Here is a 20,981-nt window from a genome sequence, read left to right as displayed (position 1 = left end):
CCATCACTCCTCTCCATACTGACCAGTTCCCCCATAGGCATCAGCCTGTCTTTCTGCAAACAAATGCAGCTTTAATCCAGCCCTCTCCTCTTGATGTTGCCTGCAACATCCTATTACCTCTGCTTCTGCCCTGATCTCTGGACATGTGCACTCCTCCTTCTCCTTGCTCCCTTTCCTCTCATGGCTGCCCACCACACAGCTCCTCTGCTCCCTTTTTTCCACTTGAGGAACCTGTACCCGATTGCTGACTCCTAGGGAATGCAATCCTTGCAACCTCTTAGGTTTCCCTGTGCTGAGTAATGCCCTGAGTATCTACATGCACCCTCCAAGCATCTGCCTACTAAAAGGGTCACTTGCTTCCTCGTGCTAGATGGGCATGGCTTCACTGCCACAGGAAAGTTAACTTCTCTCCCTGACCTGTGCCACACTGCTCACTGGCACATTGCAAAACTCATCCTTGACTATTTTGTAGAGGTGAAAATCTAAAGCTGAACTTAGGCAGGATGAACATGGCAGTGCTGCCCAATGGTGATCATACAACATCCCATCACAAAAAACTCCTTGTTCAGCTCCCACAGGTTCTTTCAGGCCTCCATCCCTCAGCCCTGCACCTGCACACTGGGGCATTTCTCACTCACCTCTGCCTATCAGCTATGAGCCACTCCAGGCACAGAAACTGTCTGGTCTCTGCAAACAAAAAGCTGTGAGTAGCCAGAAGTCTCCTGCCTACCTCAAAGGTCAGGTCACTGAACACTAGAGCAGTGTAACCCATCAGTTTTCCATCCTCTGCCTCGGGGGGTTAAAAAGAATAAAGTTTGTAGCATCTTTTAAAATTGTTTTAAACCCTAAAGTAGGATCTTCGGAAAAGTTACAAACACGTGCTACTCCAATTCTCAACGATTTCTTTTGAAACATTTGAGTTCCCCTCACCTACAACACAGGTGAACTTCAGTTTACTTGCAGACTCAAAAACTTGTCTAAACCTGTAAGCTGCACTTGCTTAAAATTAATCCTGCACAAAATTTAATTAAGTTAATCTTGTTTAAGTTCATACCTGCATGCATCTATTTCATTTTGCACCTACAAAGCTGGGTCTAAACACAATTGCACTCACTCCTAAGTGGTAGCTTAACTGTGTCCAATGAGCACCTTACATGGGCCTGCACTGCAGGAAGGGCTGCTCCCACCTGGATCACGTTCCCGGCTCCCAGGCTGCAGCACCATCAGGCCTGCCCGGCCCCAGAGCAGCAGGACTGACTGACAGCCCCACTGCCAGCACAGCACACGCTGCCAGCGTGGGGCAGCCCAGCATCACCCACTCAGCATCTCCACCCTCCCTGCCAGGCTGCCTCTGCAGCCACGAGGAATGAGCAAGCAGGTCTATCAGAGTATTGCTTTCATCTAAAACCTGATTTATGAATGGAAATCACGAACAGCGGGCACCTGACCAGTATTCAATACCCCACAACTTTAAGGTTCAGTACTCTGTCCCCTTGGAACAGTTTGCTGCAGGCAGGCTGTGCTATGCCTGGCTCTGCCACACCATCCTACCCTAGGCAACCAAGGGGATGGGACCCAAAAAAATGGGAACTTAGCCATTTTCTTCTCAAGTAACACACCTGCTTTGCAGGCAAAGAGTTGTCCATAAGCATTTTGATATCTATTTTGGAAGTTTTCACATTGTCATGGTTTTCTTTTGAAAATATAGCACAGGGCATGTGATCTGTCTTAGTACAAAGTACTGAAGCCAAAACCCCACAGGTCACTGAGTTTAGCACCCTGTTAAGACCATTTGCAGAACACCTGCAGAAATTCATCATTCATAACATGTATATTCCAAACATCCCAGGAAACTGCACAGTTACACCACAACTTACTTAGCAGAACAGTCAGAAACAGAAAAGGCTGTCCTTGATTAAATCTAGATCAGACTTAGGAAAAGCTGCATTAAACTTCTGACTTTGCAAAAACCATAGCACCAGAGAATTATATTTAAGAGGGATGCAGACAGAGATTCTAAAGCAATACTCACCGAGCTAACTGTGCTGTTGGGATTCACCTGTAGGCTGCAGCACGTAGCTGACTAACATCTCCCAGCATCAAACAATTCACTGAACTGTGCTTCTGTAAAAGTGGCACACTAATGTCACCCACAATTACAATTCTGATAGGTCCTTCCAGAAGGAGACATTGTCTAAGAGCACCACAGAACTGACTGGTCTGGATTTTCATTCCTGTGAACCACATCATGCGTAAACATTGCAGTGGGAGAGCAGATGTCTGCGTTAAGGGAATGAAAATGTCCTTATGTGATTATTAACAATTTAATTTCAATTTTCAAGGTGAACTACATGCTGCTTTGCCACTCCTGTGCTCAGCCACTGAACTCATCAAACCAAAACTCACTTTTCTGAGTTTGACCAATTCCAGAAGAATACGAGGTACTCGAGCTACCTCCTGATCCTATGCTGGGCCTCATTTACCACAAAGCTACTGGTATTTAAAGTATTCAATGGTAACTAAGAACTTCACTAAAGCAACAAGAACCCCTGGGAAGTGACAAATAGCAATTAATAGGTTCTGCCCTGCACACACTTACCCATTGCAAATATTTTCCCTCTGAAGAGCTGGAGCTGTTGACTGACAACATCCCAGTATGTGCGTGTGTGACCAAGTGTTCACAGAGGGGCTTCTGCACACTGAACCATGGTTCACATTATCTGTATTTTGTTTTTCAATCAAGTTGCAAGTTTCACCAACTTGATTGTACAAACCACGGTGATAGATGAACTCACTCTCTTAATCCCTCCAAGAAAACTAAGTTGCTAGCAAGAAAAAGATGCAGTCCATGGGAATATGCTCCATGAAAGATGAATGGGAACTGCTTAAACTCATAGGTATTAAACAAAACAAAGCATCTTGTGTTTCGTTATTATTCTTAGCCTGCAAGATCAAGACCATTGCCTTTTTCTGGCCATTATTAACCAGGAAAATCGGCTACTCAAAGTACATTCAGGCCTGGATCTATAGGGTAATCAGACACCTGGCTTCTACTCGGAAGTAATCAATAAGGGATAGGTGTTTGAATATCCTCATGGATCACAGACTTAATTACACAGGTCACCAAATCTTCAGGGTCAGCACTGGCATTTTTTGCATGATCAAATGATGTACAAGATTAATTGCATTTAGACAAACCTTTGTGCAACGTAATTAAACACATACAAACCACCAGCACTTCCAAACTGCTGTAAAAGGCAAAATAAATGCTTTTTCTTATGTCTTCAGCACATTTGTTCATTATTTGAGATTTGTTTCTTTGAATCAGTAAGCCACCTCCAGATGTTAAATACAACTGATAGATTCTGTTCAAAATTTCCCAGGGATATTTCTAGATCTTTAAAACTACATCTGCCAATCCCATTTCATTCACTTGTTGAATGGAAGAGGCAAATACACTTTTCTCTCAGCTGCCAATTCATTTCTCAACTTTTTAGGAGTCAGTGATTGAACTATACCACTGGAATCAAGCATAATGAAAGTGATGCTGCAGAGCAGGCTCCTGGAGCCAAAAGTTGGCTTAGCTCTTCAGCAAACTGTGGTTCCAGGTGTGCAGCTTCCAATTACTGCCAGTGAGTAATCTGACTGTCTTTTAAATATCAACTAATTTATTTAGTCTACATGACCACTAATAGCAACTGTAGGCTCTCCTAATTTATAATGCCAAAAGGCTTAATAAATAAAGAAATAAAAAAAATCAAACTATAAAGAAAATAGACCAAGTTTTTATACACTTTATATCAGAGGGACTTTGTCATACTATGTCAGAGCTTGGATAAAACAGGTTTCTGTGGCACTGTCTGACTTCTGCAAGATTATTTCAAAATGAATTTTGGCCTTTGCTTCAGTCCACCCCATCACAGCAGAAAGAGCTACAGCCTTCAGCAAGGGCTGAGCACTGTCCAGCCCTGCAGGTGCCTCACCCACAGCTCCCAACTTCCATAGAACCAGTGCATGGATCACAGTAATCACTGACCTTGCACTGAGAAACACCAGGAGAAGCACAAAGCACCTGAATCCCAACATAGAGAGGGACATGGAAGCTATAAGAGGATGATGCCAAGTACCAACAGGCACAGCTCACTGCGGCAGGGAACCCGTCCTGCACGGAGCTTCCCGAGAGCACAGGCATCCACCACCTGCCTGCTCTTCCCAAGAAACTACTGCCTGCACACCTCCAGCAGACAACAGACTGGTCTTGCCAGAGGATGCTCAGCCCTGAAGCAGAAGCCATGAGTCTCAATTTCAAATGGCCTCCAGACACAGCATTCACACAGGATCCAGAATCCCCTTGTAGGATTCTTGCCCCTGGCTTAATAAGCACCCAAGCTTCTCCACTAGTTTCCTCCACTGAATAAGCATTAAAACTAATATGTGGTTCTAGAGGTAGGAGTTGTCACCAGTTTTCAAAGAAGATTAAAAACGAAGACTAAAATGCCATCCACGAAAAAATACTGAATAAATGTTAAAGCTTTTCAATTTACTGGCCTTCAAAGAGTTACCATTTGTGGTACTGAGTAGTTGCCTTTCCAGTCTGTATTTTCATGTGGCAATGGTCACACAGGAGTATTTTTACTGCAGTCACAAAGACTTCTCCAAGTATTAACAAGTGATTTCTAAACAAGGGCAAGAAGGTGATGAGGAAGATGAGAGAGAACAAATTGTCCATCCTACTATCCAGCACACCTTGCTCACAAACTAATTCTTGTTTGTCCAAGGGATACCTGACAGACACTTCCAGGCAACCTTGTACTAAGAAAAAGATGCAACAGTTTTTAAAGCTGATTGGTTTAAAAATAGTTTAATTCACTGCTTTAAAGGCAACCAAAGTAATGAACTGTAATTCCTTCTGTCCAGTGCAATCCAATTTTTTCACTCGCAGGTGCCCCAACAACCTTATAATGGTACTTAGGAACTCCTGTGTAAGAAATACACGTTGCCTGCATGCCTGTGAGGCCATCAAACAGAAAGGACAGCCACTGATCACGGACCTTGACATTTAACCACAAACTTCCTCTCAGGAGGGGATATGAATACGCCTCATTTCATAAACAAGTTCTTCCCAGGAACAAGATTTTCTTCCCAAACTTGAAGTACCTGACAATCAGTAGGTGATAGCATCCCCAGGCAGCTCCTGGGAAAGGCTAAGCAGGACTTGTTGCTGTGGAGGAACACAGGTTCATCCCAAGAAACCCATATCCACAGACACAACCCCTGTCCCAGCACCACCATGTGCTGCACCACGCAGAGTGTTTGGGGTCACAGCCAGGAAAACACAACAGCTCACGTAGCCCGAGCAAGAGATAAAGACTGGACCACTCACCAGGTGGAAGACCAGTTAAGTCCACAAAAAAGAGCCTGGCAGCTCTGCCACCCACGGGAGGCCCCTCCACCAGAGCCCCACGGTGCGAGTCCCACCACCCAGAGCCATCCCCATCCCCGCCGGCAGCAACACCCGGCCTCCTCACCCTTTGATGGGTACAATGTCACTGCAGCAACCACAAGCAATTAAAAACAAGCAACAAGGAAAATATTTGGGAAGTTTTGAATGTTTTTTTTCCACTGTCTTAATGATTAAACATTCAACAATACAAAACACTTGGCACCTTACTGAAACCCTGTTGATGGCACAGCAGCCGATAACGAGCATCCTACTTGATGGGAGATAATCCTTTTTCCATTAAATCAAGAAAGCATTAAAATTGAGATACTGGCTAACTCCATTTAGAACAAAACAAAGCAAACCCTTGAAATGCCCAAAGATCCAACAGGACACCACCAAACATGCCACCAGTTCCAGAATTTTAAATTTAGGGGACTCTTCTCACTTGCTTAAAAGTACCAATGTGTGCTGGCCTTTTGCTTGGGCTCTTTCTGGGTGACAGAGCACCCACTGCTTTTTCATCTATTCAATTCACCTTTTGAATCACCTGCTGCTAACTTTTCAAACATACAGTCCAGCATTCTACCTCTATTGCTTCAGAGGCAAGCTGGAAAGCCACCTCCATCTCCTCATCGCAGTTTAAAAATAAAGAGTTCCCTATTTATATATGAGGCTTTGTAATATTAGATATTAGAAAAGCTTGAACCAAAAATCCAAATTTGGATCCTGATCTGAATTTTGCAGCTCTGGCCCTTCTCCAAATACTTCTGTTTGGCAAGCAGCAGAGTAGAGTAACAAGAGAAGGCAACATACATAAGTTATGGGATCTGTGTAAAAACATTAAGCTCAACCCCTGCTCTCAAAACTACACACACACACACAAAGACTAACAAAACCACCCCAACTGCAATTAATTAAAAGATTAATCAGTGCTTCAATATAAATCTGATCACCCAAACCCAAGGAGTACCATCATCTCACCCAATTACAGTACTTTTTCTGAGTAATTTAAACATCCAGGAACTTTTTGGGTGGGGGGTTCCAAGTGTTCCTTTCAGGAGAAATCTGGATTCCTACTCACCAATGGCACACAGACATATGTGAATCAAACAGAATTGCCCCAGATAGCAAGCAACCCAGCTATGGAGGCCTGAGATGACAATCTTGAAATTCTGTGCTTATTAAGAACTCATTAGAAATGCTGCTCTGAATCACAATGTCACACAATCTGACTTGCTTCGATGAAGAAACTCCAGCAGTAGAAAGTAAAACGTTTATGAAACAAAGAATTGCGTATGTTTGATGCTGTGAAGTCAACAATTTAATGCACTCTAATGCATTTTAAATGAACAGCTGTAAAACTTATCCAAATCTTTTATTACTTGAATATTGTTTCCCCCCACATACTTTATTAGATTCAATTGTTTCAAGAAATGAAGACATACAAAACCCATGAGCAAGAGTGAAAAATCCACTCTTCCTACATGCAGATTTGTAAAGTGTTTTTTTTTCCTGCAAAGCCATTTCATCCAACTCAGAGCCAGGATATTCAATAAAACCTCAACTCCATTCTCAAAAGGTTACATAAAGGTCACCATTCATTTTATTCAGGTTTATTTTCTAACCTTGTAAAAATGCCTCCAGACCAAATTGGCTTCCACACCTGCTGACCCAGAAACTCCACCACCGTGGTGGCCATGCCCCTTTTGGAAAGTTGCTTCTCCTCCCACGCCGACCTGGCACGGATTCCTGCCACTGACCTGCCCGCTCCCACAGCCAGTGGCACGGGGGAAGGCTTTCCCAACAGCACAGGGATGTACTTGTAGAAGAGTAAATGCTCTTGAAGGAATTCTTCTGGAGGGGCTTCCTCACAAAAGATGGGTTTCCTCTTTACAGGAACGTGTAGTAACAGATAAAGGGTGTACCTGGACCTTGTTCAGGGGAATGGAAGGTCTCCAAACAACCTCCCAGAGGCCACCTCCAGGAGAAGTCAAGTTGAAAAAGTGACAAATGGTGCAGGATTTACTTTGCCCAAATGAGATATGCACCACAGATGGTTACATCCTGGCACATAGTTTAAAATTTGTTGACAGTCAAAGACAAATAGGCACATGAACTGATCAGATGGATTGTTTTATGGAAACATCTTCCCTAAGAGCTGGCCCTCACCAGAGAGGATATTTTTTTGTCCACAACTTGCACAGAACCAGGTGGAGTGAAATGAAAAAAATTCCACTTTCTCTTCCTATCCATTCAGGGAAGCAGAGTGTGAAGGAGAATGACATGCTGCTAAATCCTTTGCCCAAGGAGGCCTGACCCTCCCTGAAATCATCAGGAACTCTAAAATATGGTCCACAGTTCAATTTTTCCCTATGTATTTGACTACTTATACACCCTATCAGGAAATACATTCGGGACAGACAAGTCTTACCATCACCTGCAAACAATGGAACCAAAAACCCTGGGAAAACCGAGTTAGTGACAAGAAATCTTTGCAGTTTTACATACATATCTTAGCTGAGGGACTCAAGGTACTTTTTCAAAAGATGTAAACACACTTCTGATGTTGCACAGATTTAGTGAAATGAGTGTAGCCCGTACACCTGCCAATGATAATTATTTGCCTTTCCCCACAGAAATCAGTAATCTGTAATTGAAGAATTATAAACTGTGTTTCCCACTTCTAACAATGAATTAACCAGGACGAAGGAGGGAATGATGGTGCATTTTGGGCTGAGGCACAGAATAACCACAAAGAATCTGCAATCAGTTAGAGGAAATTTTAAGTTCTCCACTCAATTTTACAGGCTATGTAACAAAATACCGAGTTGTGTTGGGCTTTTTTCTCTTATTTCCTGCCTCCTTTTCCCAAGCTACAGGAAACAAAAAGAGAAAATGCAGATGGACTGGTCTCCAGACTAGTCCAACCTTACTAAAGAAATGTATGTTTTAAAAAAAATACATATAGGGTCTTACAGCAATTCCAACTGCAGAAGAAAACCACTAAAAAGGTGTATCCACCTGCTTTGCTAAGAGCCTGAAACACATGCTCCTTGAGCTTCCCCCTTCATTGCCAGGCATTTTATTAAAAATATCAAGACTGTCAATCATTTTTTCTGCTGACCTAACTATACAAGTAAGTAACAATTCCTATAATGAAAAACCTCAACGGCATTTCCCAAGTTGCAGAACATTTGCTCTGCCAACAGCTAAGTGATGATCCACGCTTGCTGACAATGCCTAACGAGGAGTGATGGATGCAACTGCAGGAGGGAGCAGGAATGATGTAAGTCCAAGAAAGAATGGAGCCTTCCAAAGATTAGAAAACACTGGTGTTACAATCAGCTAATCTGGTTTTCTAGCACGATACCAAGAGCCCAAAACTAACAAAGGCACAATTCACCTCCTACTCCTCCTTCAACACGAGACAAACTGGGCCTTAGGACATATAATTTCGGCACTGCCCGGCCTAGCTCATGTGGTTTTCCATTACAACTTCTAGCTAGAAGAGTGATTTGAGGACAAAAATTATGGGTCTGAAACCCACACCCACGTCCAGCTGAAATGGCTGCAAATGCAATGCTTTGTGTTTGCCACTCCACACCGCCTGGTCCTCAGCCTGGTTTACACACGAGACTGGGGAGGGGAAGGAGAGAAATTAATCTCTCGAGCAGAATTACTATATTCAAATCCTAACAGATGCCTCTAGGACAAAAAGAGCTGAGATGCAGGCAAGGTGAAAGAGGCTGGGGCCAACCCATGCACAGATGCAAGCACCAGATTACTATTTACAACAGTAAACAAGTGCTTATTGAAGAATCATCACCAGTTATTCGCAACAGTGAACAAGAAAACAAACCTGTCCGTTCCTTCAACGTTCGCAGCTACTGGATTTTGGATTAATACACTGAGCGGGGGGATTAAATTGCCTAAAACTGTTGGTCTTTTTCTTTCACGCCATCGAGACAGACCCTCAGCTCACACCATCCTCCCCTGGCCACCTCCCCATCTCAATCCTTGTGCCACGCTGCTTTTACATCCGTACTTCGCCGTCTTCGGCGATAAGATATTCTCTGGCAACTCAACGGGATATTGAGTAGACTCTGTCTTCCCCACCATATGTTTGGGTACAGAAACATCGTATACAAATAACACACATTCAGTAATACCCTCACCCGAAGAAAATAATTGAAACCCCATTAGTCTATATGCTCAGACAGCTGACTAGGGAGGTTTTCCCGCCTCGGGCTCCAACGTCTGGACAAAAAGCTATTAATAAATATGAAAGCTTTAACGAATCTAAAGGGAAATAAAAACAGGCAGATTAAGGCCCAGTGTCCAGCAAAGACCAGGGCAATTTAGAAACCCGCCCATCCTGACACTAATCAGCCAGGCTGGGCTCCCAAAGACGTGTTCTCCCCGTCTAGACTCCTAATCCGTCAGTGGGAAAAGACATCCAGTATTATTTCTGCCCACTTCACCCACACCGTAAGAACATCCAACCGCCTCAGCAACTCAAATACACAGCACCAAACAAAACCAGACACCACTTTGCTGGATGTGTTCAAGTGGGGCGGGCAGGACACAAATACAGTGAGACAGTGATGAGCTTCAATTACTGTAAACAAACAGCAGTTAAATACCTGTAGGTGATGTTGCAGTGCAAATAAATACTTCCAGATTTGTTTTTAAGCACAGCTAAGTCACTCTTTTATCTTCCCCTCCTCAGTTCAAACTAATGGTCACTTTATATGCAAAAAAAAAAAAATCACTCAAAACACCCCAAACAAACAAACAAACAAAAAAACCCCAACAACAAAAAATCCCAAAACAGACTAGACTCCTAGCAAGCACATTTTTAAGTCTTCAGTACATACACTGACTGTGACTGCAAATATAACCAGCAGGACTTAAGCTATTGTTTCAATTTAAGGGGCTCCACATGTACACAATTACTTAAGATGTTTTTGTCAAATTACATTTTAATTTAATAAACAGAATAAAATAAGTATAAGTCGAGGTACTGAATACCTCATTGTCCCACTCGTGGCCTGCATCACACTCTATATTTATATTTGCCTGTACAGGGGAGGGACAAGCACAGACTTGTTTGTGATCCTCAAGTCCAGTATTTCAGTAGCTGCTATATTTTGCTATACTACTATTTTCATTGACAATATAATTTGAAGACTGAAACCCTTAAAATAAAAAATAAAAAAATCCAAAACAACAAAACAATAACAAACAGCCAACTAAAAACCTCCATCCACTATGCACAAACGTGTGTAGGAAAAAAGGAGGTGTGGGGAAAACAACAGAGAAGAGTACTAATCTGGATGTGCTAAACCCCTTGGGAAGGAAAGAGGGAATTGAATGCACCAGCCTGCCAGCACATGCAACTGGCACGGCAGGGGAAGAGGGGAGGAAGAGGAGGGAAGGAGAAAAGAGGAAGCTCTCCTCTGCACATTACACTGAAGTTCTGTTAACAGCAGTGCACTGCCATTTTCACAACCAGCCTTCCACAACCTCTCCTGCTGTTTACCCATCACCAGCACCCACTGAACAGAGCAGCAGACCCAAGGCTTTCCACTGTTTACCCGGGTGCAGCGTGCACGACATCCCTGGCAATGCTCCTCATCCTTGCCGTTCCAAAACAACCACCACATCTACAGGAAGATGCAAATTAACGTGAAACTCCAGCCTCAAATGAAGACTGCTTGATCACAATAGCGAAACACGAGGTTTGAAGACATCAAAGAAAAGGTTTTCTTATAAAAAAAATAACCTTAACTTCAAATACTGCATTTCAACAGCAAAACCCACAGGGAACGGATGCTGCCTGAAAGCAGCAGGGAAGTTGAAGCCCGGTGCAGGAAACAGGTAGGCAGGAGGAACACCCGTGTTGAGGTGAGGAACGCCTGTGAAAGTACCAGGAGACAGGGCTGCAAGGTGCTGGCGAAACCTCTGCTGGTCACAGGCACTTGGCACCAGGAGAGCCACTCACATCGGGAAAAACGCTGCATTCCTTTGTACCAAACGTGGGTTTGGGCTATTCATCAAGTTTACCTGAATCAAACAAGCAGCTTTCATTTCAGAGGCTAACATTTGTGCTCTTTTCCCTTGAAAAGAAAACCCACAATAAAAGCAGAGGTTTTACTTAGTAGCCATTTTGTCTTCAACTTGGACATGATACCTAATCTGAATGCAATGTAAACATGCTCTCCCAGGCTCATTTCCAAACAGCACGTTCATGCAAAGAGAAGAAAATACGAAAAGGCCATCAACTAAATACCATAATAAATTAGGAAGGCATGAAGATTTTGTGATCCAAACAGACAGGAAATTCTGCAGTTCATATTCCTTCTCTAGGTCACATTGCAGAGAAAACCAAAACAAAAGGTAGCAAGTGTGGATTAAGCAGAATGAACAGTTATTTACTGCTTAAATAAGTAAAAACCACCACCATGCCAATAATAAATACAATGTCAGTGTGCCATACAATAAAGGAATCGGAAGGTAAAATTATATTTAGATTCTCTTTCTTTTCCAGCTATATCCATTCAAACCACACAATCTAACTGTAATATGACGTAATATGCAAGCTAGATCAGTATGTTTTTATTGGGATGAGTACATGTATAAAATATACACGGTGTGTGTATATAAACGAAAACATTATATGAGTAACCTGTATTTACAACTCCCAACTTTCACTATACTTTATCAGCACCCTCAGCCAAAGGCAGCTTTTAAAAACATACATAAAATACAAATGCTGCAGGTGACAGCCTCTTGCAGATATTTTTTTATAAAAAACACAAAGTGCTTTATTTGCAGTAAGCTGAACTCAATTCACACAAATGCACACAAAATAAAATTCTTAAGTCAAATGCCGGTTTACTAGGAATTTTCTTTTAATTTTTAGGGGAAAAAAAAACCCAAAACAACCTGGATTCCTATGCAGGAACTTGCAAACCATCACAAGTTCCAGCCAAAACTGCACTCGAACAGCCCGACTGGGACCCTGGGAGAGCAGAGGGTTTCCAGGGAGGCTGGACAATCGCACCGTCCCCGCTGGGCTCCGCATCCCCCGCCGCCCCAGCGCCGCGCCGGGGGCTCCCGAGCGCGGTACAAACGCGGCCGTGCGGGAGCTGCGCCCGCGGCAGGTGCCCCGCGCCCCGCACACGGGGCCGTCCCTGCCCCGCGGGCCCCGCCGCGGACACGCGTGTGCCCCGCGCCGCCCGCACAAAGGGGCCGCGCCCCCCCCGGCCCTGCCCCGGCCCCGCGGGGCCCGGCCCTTACCAGATGGAGCTGCGGATCTTGTGCTGCAGCGCGCTGGCCTCGCCGCCCTGCAGCCCCGGCACCAGGGCCGGCAGGGCCCCGCCGGGCGCGGGGGTGCCGGCGAGCCGCCGCGGCGGCTGCCCGCCCTCCGGCTGCTGCTCCTCGGCCATGGGGACGCGAGCGGCGCTGCCCGCACTAGGCCTCTGCCGCAGCGCTCGAGTGAGTCGCCTTCCCCCGCCGCCCGGGGGACATCACGGGCGGAACCCGTCCCGCCGCTACGCCGCAGGATGGCGAGCCCGGCCCGCGGCTCGGCGCATGGCGGCCCGGCCCCCGCCGCCCCCGCGCAGGGTCGCTCGGCGCTCCCCCCGCCCCGCAGCGGCAGCGGCAGCACCTGGCCCGGCCCGCCCCGCCGCTCCTCGCCCCGCGGCCGCCGTGCCCGCCCGGCCGCGCAGTGCGCAGGCTCGGCGTGCCCCACACACGGGCCGCCCCGCGGAGGGGCCGGGGCCGGGGGCGGCGAGCGCGGCCGGGGCGGGGGCGGCGGCCCCGCCGGCAGCACCGGGACCCCCGCCTTGGGGAGGGGGCGCTGCGCCCGGAGCGGCCCGGCGGCGGGAATAACACATACACGCGTGTCTGTGTGTGATGTGTGTGTCTGTGTGTGTTCCACAGCGGGTACGGCACACGCAGCCGCCCCGGTGTCCGGGCGCGCCGCAGACACGTGAAGCCGCTGCGGCGGCAGCAGCATTGCATTACATCAGCTGCGGCACCGTGGCCGGGAGCGCCCCGCAGCCGCGGCTGATAACAAAATAACAAGTGCCTCCCGTGTCCCTGGGGGAGCCCAGGCCGGGCCATGTGTGCCCTTAGCCTGCCCGTGCGTCCCCCGCACATGAATGGGGCCGGGCTGCCATAAGTGCCGCCGGCCTTTACCCACAACCTTCCTGTGATCAACGTTTTCCCAAAAATTTAAGATGCTCAGGTACCACAACTGTATTCTGTGAACTACACGCACAAGCTGTATTTCGGCTCCTGGCATCGTGGCTTTTCATGAAAAAGCCAGAGGAACTGCAAAACCTGGGGCAATGGGGGAATAAATACCCAAATTCGGGGACTATGATACAAGGTGGAAGTTATTATAGTCATGATTAGGAGTTGGACTGAATGATCCATGTGGGTCCCTTCCAACTCTGGATATTCTATGGTTATTGTTTCTTTTCCCACCATGGTCATGATAACAAAGACAGCTCAAGCTGCCCCTGTGTTGCCCCTCTTTTCCCAGTCACTCCAATTCTGGTAGTGTTCCCACTTGAATTCACAGCTTCAGCCCACTGGGCAGGGGCAAGGACACCCAAGTGCCCTCTCTGACAGTGGTACACAGGGATGAAGGAGTGACTTCTAAGCCTGTGCTGATCACAGAAAACGTGGGCCTAAAGGTGACTAATAATGTAAATATACACATGGAGACACAGCATTGCTAAATTTAGGAGGTGAGTATTTTGTCATCAACCAAAGCGAGGCCTTTCAAAAATAAATCTTTGCTTACGTTTCCACTGCTCCAAAATCAGAACGTTAATAGCGATGACAATGACAGTGATCTTCCCCTTAATAAACCTTTCATCAGATCCACAAAAAATAAGGTCTTTTGTTCCTCCCTCTTATTAAAAACATTTTTTAACATCAATTGGAAATTTCTGAAGGTCATCCAAAAAATAAAGAAGAGAAAAATACAAGTAAAAATTGTAATCAGAAGTAAACTGTGAACTACCCAGTCCAACAACAATTTAAAATCCCAAACTGCTATGCTTTTTGCAAGAAAACTACATCACTGTGCAGGTAAACTGGCACGGGAAGACAAAGGTGAATGTCCTGGGTGATATTTTCTAGTTTTGTGGCAATTTCCACTTATTATCAATTGTATTAACAGAGCCAGGGTTGCCTCTGTTGAGATCTTTTGTTGGACCCTGTCACATCTGCCTGGCCAAAACTTAACCCGCAGAGCCATTAAAGCATTCTGAATATCTATCAGTCCCAGACTGAAATCGCTGGCCCTACACATCAGAATAAAGTTCAACAGATGTGCATCATGTTTGCAGGATCATAGACTATTACAATACATGGCAAAAATACGTATCACTTCATTGTTGCTTGCAGTCTAAACCAGCAGCTAGAAGACCAGTTTATTATTTAGTTCTTCATGAATTTAGTTCCCAAGGAATTTAGTTCCCAGCCATGTCAGCTTGTAATCACGTTTATTTACAGCTGTGTGGGCATCACAGGACAAAAAAAAAATTAATTAGTGACTTCTCTTCTGCAAAATCTGCTGTGCCATGCCAGGCTGGCACCAGAGGGTTTCCACCCTGAAATCACACCAGGTGTTTAAGGCAGAATGAGATTAAACTGAGAGAGATTAAACAAGAGGGCCAGATTCCCAGGTTGCATTTTTGTGGTGAAAGTGGGCCGTGGGCCTCAGAAGCTACGTCTGTGCTCCCATATCTCATCATCAACCCATCTTCTTTAAAAAAAAGCAACTTTTTTTTTCTGTGCCTTTTGGGTGTGAAGCCCTTCAACTGTAAGCCTGTTCCTAGCAGGCTTAAAATAAGATTCCACAAAGGCCTAAAATAAGATTGGGGTCCCATTTTGTCTACAGAAGAGATTTCCTTCTCAGGTGTAGCAGTAAAGTAGAATTTTTTTCACAGCCTGATACTTGGAAGAAATGGGTCTGTGTTGTGTTTAACTACAGCACAGAAGCCCACACTCTATACTTCCCTTTATGCAGCAGGCTGGCCCATAAATGGAGGCCACATTGGCTGACTCCTACACAACCACCTGAACTTGCCTTGTTTTGTAGTTTCTGCACCTGTGCAAAATGGGCAAAAAAAGTGGCAATTTATATGCAGATTATGTGATCATACATAACTCCAGCAAAGAACAAACAGATCCAGAATTATTGTGTAAACAGAGAACTAGTGCTGACGGAACTAACTTGAAGATACTGAGGGGAATTATTTAACAGCTGTGAGATGAACCTGAACTCAGATGGACTGAGTGGACATCTCCAGGGAATATCATCCAAGGAATATCATTCAAGGACCCTGTTGCAGTTCTTGTACCTAATGGCTCTGAAAACCTTCATTTGACGCAGGGATAGAGCTCCTTGTCAGCAGTGTATAAGAAACACACCTAAAGTAATACACAGGAGTTAATTTTAAGTCCCATTACTCTTAATGAAGGCATGTGTGAAAGTTTAAGCATGTCAGAAACATGACCAGTATTGGACTGAGATCTCAGGACTGAGATCTTTCTCGTTCTTTCCCATTTTCCAAACATCTGTCCTTACTGAAGAGCACAGCAGCTGAGCTCAGAGCAGGTAGGTTGGGGGCTTCCTCTCCCCTTCTGCAGACAGACTGTGCATGTCTAGAAACTGATGTTGCTGCATTAGTGCTAAAATTCCTGTGTTTTCTAACTCAGAAACACTGGAAGTCTCCTGTACCAAACAGATACATTCCTTCAAGGATGATCTTCAACAGAATGGAAGAGGTGTTCTGGGGAAAGAAAGGCCTGGCTGCCTGCACAAGGACAATCTCCACTGTGTCATCCTGTGACAGGCGGGAGCCAACTCCATTTTGCCAGGTCAATTCTAAAAAATTGTGTTCATTTTTCCTCCATTTCTGGAGCTTGGGATCTAACACAAGCCCTCTTTGCGGGGAAGAAGTTGTGCTTAAATACCGTCTAACCTATTTTCCAGGATTTCCCCTACTGTGCTTTAGTGTGGCTTTGTTTTGTTTTTTCTTCCATTATGAATTGTGTTTGACAGTCGGGGAATAGGGTGTCTCCTGCTTCCAAGGAGGAATGCCTCGCTGCCCTTTCTCCAGCTCGCAGCCAGCACTGAGGGGAAGGTGCTTTTCCCGCTCTCCTGTCAATGGAGAGGCATCTGCCGCCTCTTGTCTAGCACAGGGCCAGGGACCTGCACGCTCAGAGGCCAAGCTGAGGTATGAGGCAGATAAATAATGAAATCTCACTGTCTTTATCCTCAAGACAAACATGAAACACATTCTGGGAGGATAATTGACTTTAAAGGCTTGCTAAAAAAAGACACTTCCAAAAGCTTTAAAAGGCAGTTCAGTGAACTCCATTTTGATGCCTTTTTGCAACTCTCCTTCCCTAGGGATGTCTGTCTCTGTGTATCCTGAGCTATGCCCAAGACATTTCCCTCTGGTTCTCTTTGTTTTGTTATCTCCATTCATGTGTAGCACCTGTAAAATGAAAGTGCAATAACTAGTAATTCACTCAACAAATTTTAATGAATACTTCAGCTTTTATGGTTTCAGTTCTTATAAAAAAAAAAAAAAAAAAGAAAAGACAGTTTACCTGGGAAACCTTCAAACTGACAGTCATCCCAACTGACAGGAGAAACTGGGCTGTGTTCAAACTGGGCAGTGAGAAGGGGCTACTTTAAGCATAATGAAAACCTGCTTGACCAGAAATTTGCCAAGCTCTGCTGGGTCTGGCAACATCTGTTTGGAGCGGGTGCAAGGTTGTGTGGTGGGCATTATGGCCACTTGGCAAATAACAGGAAATGTTAGAAAACTGCCAGGGAAGTCTGAGGTAGGCCCCATTATCATGAGTCCTTCTCCAGCAAAGAAAGAGCATTAACCACCACTCTGACTAGTGACAGACACAGTCTTCTTGGCAACCACAGCTCCAGTTCTCTGCTTTGCCATCCCACCAACCTTGCATGGCAGTTTTAGGGTGCTAATGGAGAGGTGTGCAGCCCTTTCTCTGGGCAGATGGGGATGATCATCAGGTGCAAGACAGCAATGGCCCAGGCTCCCACCCTGGCTATAGCTCACCATGCCTGGTCAGATGAGGAGAATGGCATTTTGTTGGGGTAAGACACAGGTCATTTGCATTCCATACGTCACCATAACCAGATTAAATTCCCAAGGTCCATCCATGTTCTTTGATGATACAGATAGTTTGAAACTTCATTTCTGTAGATTGCCTTCTCTGAACAGTACAGTAAATCCTTGTCTCAAAGTAATGTTGAATGGGCTCAGCTGCTGAGCTTGAAAAACTGGAGCATCGTGTTCCTAGATACTGCATGCTTGTCTTCAAGCTGGAAGAAGTCAATAAGGTAGAAAAAGGCACCAACTACTAGAGCCTAAGAAACCTACTCAGAAGGAGACAGTGGGTCATGAAAGTGGTGATTCAGACTGTCCTGTACGAGTCTGATGAATAGGAAGGAAGGGCTGTCACTGAAAGAAATACCAGTTTGGTACTTGATTGAATGAGGTTTTAAACAGAGACACCCTTCGGTTTTCAGGGTTGTTGAATATTTGATGCTCCTGCAGGTAGAAGCCGGGGGGGAAATATTTACAGTCAGACCCCTATGCAGATGCCTGATCTTGTACTGACTCAGAGACTTGGTTTTCAGGAGATTCTGACAGAATCATGGCCAAGGAGGGAGAAATATATGCAAGTGTCATGTAATAAAGTAATCAACCCTTTGGTCTTTTTGTGATTCTCTTCCCTTTTGAGATCGAGTAGTAAACTGGAAAGGCACAAGCATTCAGAATCCAACATTGCCTACCTGCAGAATGGCTTGAATGCAAGGAAGGGGCCAGCTGCAGTTTGCAGGGGCCTTGCCACCTGCACAAAATCATGACCCAAACAAGCCTGACATGGTAATGCAGTGGCTCCAGGTATCTGATAGCAGGGGGTGGCAGAGCACCAAATTCCCAAACGCAGAGCCACATGGCACAGGAACCATGAATTTTAGCTACATTGGTCCAAGTTCTGGATCCCCAGATAAACTATGGGTGTCCTTAATCTTACTGCTGCCTGAAGGAATTCTGGAAGATTTCCAAGTCATAGAGCCTCCTGAGAAATTTGTTTGCATTTTCTCCTGTATGCAAATTGGCGAGGCAGCAGCAATACACAAGCGTTTGCAATTGTGGCATTGCTCTTTCATTCCCATCTTGGGAGCAGGCAGCATCTTGAAAGATCAAACACCTGATCAAAGCCTGAGGACACATTAAGGATTTTTGTTCTCAGAGAAGTTTCCCCCAGAAATGGGGGAAAGGAAAATGCTACCTGCACATGGTGACTGTAGAGCAGACAGGTAAATACACACAACAGTATGATGCTATAGGCTTCCATTTTGTCTTCTTTCAACTCTCTATCCCTCATAAGACAGTGGGGTGTGCTGTCAAAGACCAAAGCAATCACAGAATCAACCAGGTTGGAAAAGACCTCTGAGATCATCAAGTCCAACCCATGACCCAACACCACCCTGAATCACATCTCCTCACTACTGGTTTATGCCCATGTGGCTTTAACCCTTCAGTTCCTCTTGGTCAAAACTCCAGTCCTTCTCCTGCTCATCTTCTGGCTGGCAGCTCCAGCACCCCTGAGCACCGCTTCAGGACCCTCTTTTCCACAAAGGCTTTTGCCCCAATGGCTGCTGCATGGACTCTTCACAACCTTTCTGAGAGCAGTGCCTGCCCCTCCAGCCTGGGTGATGGAGGCATCACTGCCGTGCCTGGGAGCAGTGCTATCAGTGCCTCATCAGGACGCAGCAGGAAGCGTCTGGCCTCCGCTCCACGACCATCTGCTAAAACCAGGCCTCCTCTGGCGGGAGTCCAACGCAAAGTAAACAGAGTTTCACAGCCAGATTTCAAACAGCAAAATAACTGAGAAATGTGGCTCACTGCTTCTGGTTTTCAAATTCAAAACATGGAAGTCCCTAGAAGCACAAATCCTTTATGGATCCTAAGACCTCTTGGTTGCCAAATGGATCCACTGCAGCTAACACTGGGGAGAAAGTGCAGTGATGTAGCAACATTAGTTAGCTACACCTAATTAGTTCAATTTATGCATTTGGTAATTTTTAAGATGATTTCTTTCTCAAGATCAGCGATGGAGAAAAATAAATTTGTTAAACTGCAGATTTCAGCTTGCAATATTTGTGTGGGTAACAGTACAGAGAGAAGAATTCTGAATCTTGCTACTGTACAATATTTTTCATGGTATAGGAGAGAGAGAGAGAAGGACTCAATGAAGTGTGAAAGATTTTTTAAAAGAACAGATTGCCATGTCTTTTAAAATAGGTCAAGTTTTTGGCCTAGTTTCCTTTAGAGTATCCCTTAAAGCAATGGGGTTTGAATATCCATGATGGTGCTGTTGCTTTTTTGTTTTTAGCCACGTCTATGTGTGGCTGTAGTTGTAAGGCAGAAATGTTCCAGCGTAAAACTACAATGGCAAAGATCATGTGTCTGAAGCAGTATTTGTGAACAAGTTACAATGAACAGTAAAATTTCAGCAGTGGCTGCATTTCATCCTTATGTGTAATATTATTCTGAAAGAAGTGACTGAGAAAAACCAAACTATTAAAAAAGGTGATGGCCAGTGAAGCCAACACCTGCAAACCCAAATCCTGTCAAACGTGACCTATTAACTCTCCAAATTTCAGGAAGGTTTGCACCATTGTTTGCTTTCCATCTTTAAATTGATTAAATCAATTGATTAACTTGATTTAAGTAGAAAGAAGAAATATAATAATGACATTTAGATTGAAGATACACAAGATAGCACTTATAAGAACAACCAAGGCCACCTATGTTGACTGGAGATAAAATACATCAATCAGTTGTCAAAGCAAAAAGAATCTGTATGTGTATATTTAGATTCTGAAAAAGGATGCTCAAGATATTTAAAGAGGGAGGAAATTCTGCGTGCAAAATTAATTAATATAGAATAAATACCATCTGTCTTCCATGCACAGAGCAGTCTGGTGTGTATATTTGTGGGGGCATCTTTGCTCTGTGAACACAACAGGTATAATACACACGTGGTCATGATGTTACACAGACTTCATTATTCCACACAACACACATACCAGTAACTGCAGCTGACCTTCATGCAGCTATATGGAGTGAAGCAGGCCATGAGGATTTCCTCTATCCCAGAGCCCTGGAAGAAGGCCAGGTACAAATCAAGGGTGGTTGTATTTGGGGAATACAAGGACAGGACTTGTCACTTTACCTACTCTCCCCTGAGGCCGAGGTGGGAGCTCAGCACATCCCTATTAAGATGCAGGTTCTTCTCCCCACTAAGCTGATCCATAAGGACAGTGCCTTTCAGGCACAGCCCTTGAGAACATGCCTTGTGATGAAACTCTGGACTGAGCTATTGCACAGCCAATAATAAACGTCAGCTGGCTTACAGCACTGTACAGTAATAAACACACGGAGGAGCTTGTCAG

General features: G+C 44.9%; 1 protein-coding gene across 6 annotated transcripts in view; it reads right to left on the bottom strand.

Annotated features, from left to right (window-relative positions):
• The window catches only part of RFX7 (regulatory factor X7), a 76,784-nt gene that overhangs the window by 37,039 nt on the left and 18,764 nt on the right, over positions 1 to 20,981 (bottom strand). Inside the window, exon 1 of one of the 6 annotated variants that reach the window (XM_064668713.1) lies at positions 12,746 to 13,043. The exons of the other annotated variants lie outside the window; for them this stretch is intronic. Coding sequence (XP_064524783.1) covers positions 12,746 to 12,894 — 149 coding nt within the window. The 5' untranslated portion in view covers positions 12,895 to 13,043. Of the gene's footprint in view, positions 1 to 12,745; positions 13,044 to 20,981 lie in introns of those variants that run through there. 6 annotated transcript variants of the gene reach the window in all.

Source organism: Pseudopipra pipra, chromosome 12 (assembly GCF_036250125.1).
Source record: "Pseudopipra pipra isolate bDixPip1 chromosome 12, bDixPip1.hap1, whole genome shotgun sequence".
Lineage (NCBI taxonomy): Eukaryota > Metazoa > Chordata > Aves > Passeriformes > Pipridae > Pseudopipra > Pseudopipra pipra.
The sequence above is the reverse complement of the archived record's forward strand: the minus strand, read 5'-3'. Positions and strand labels throughout refer to the sequence as shown.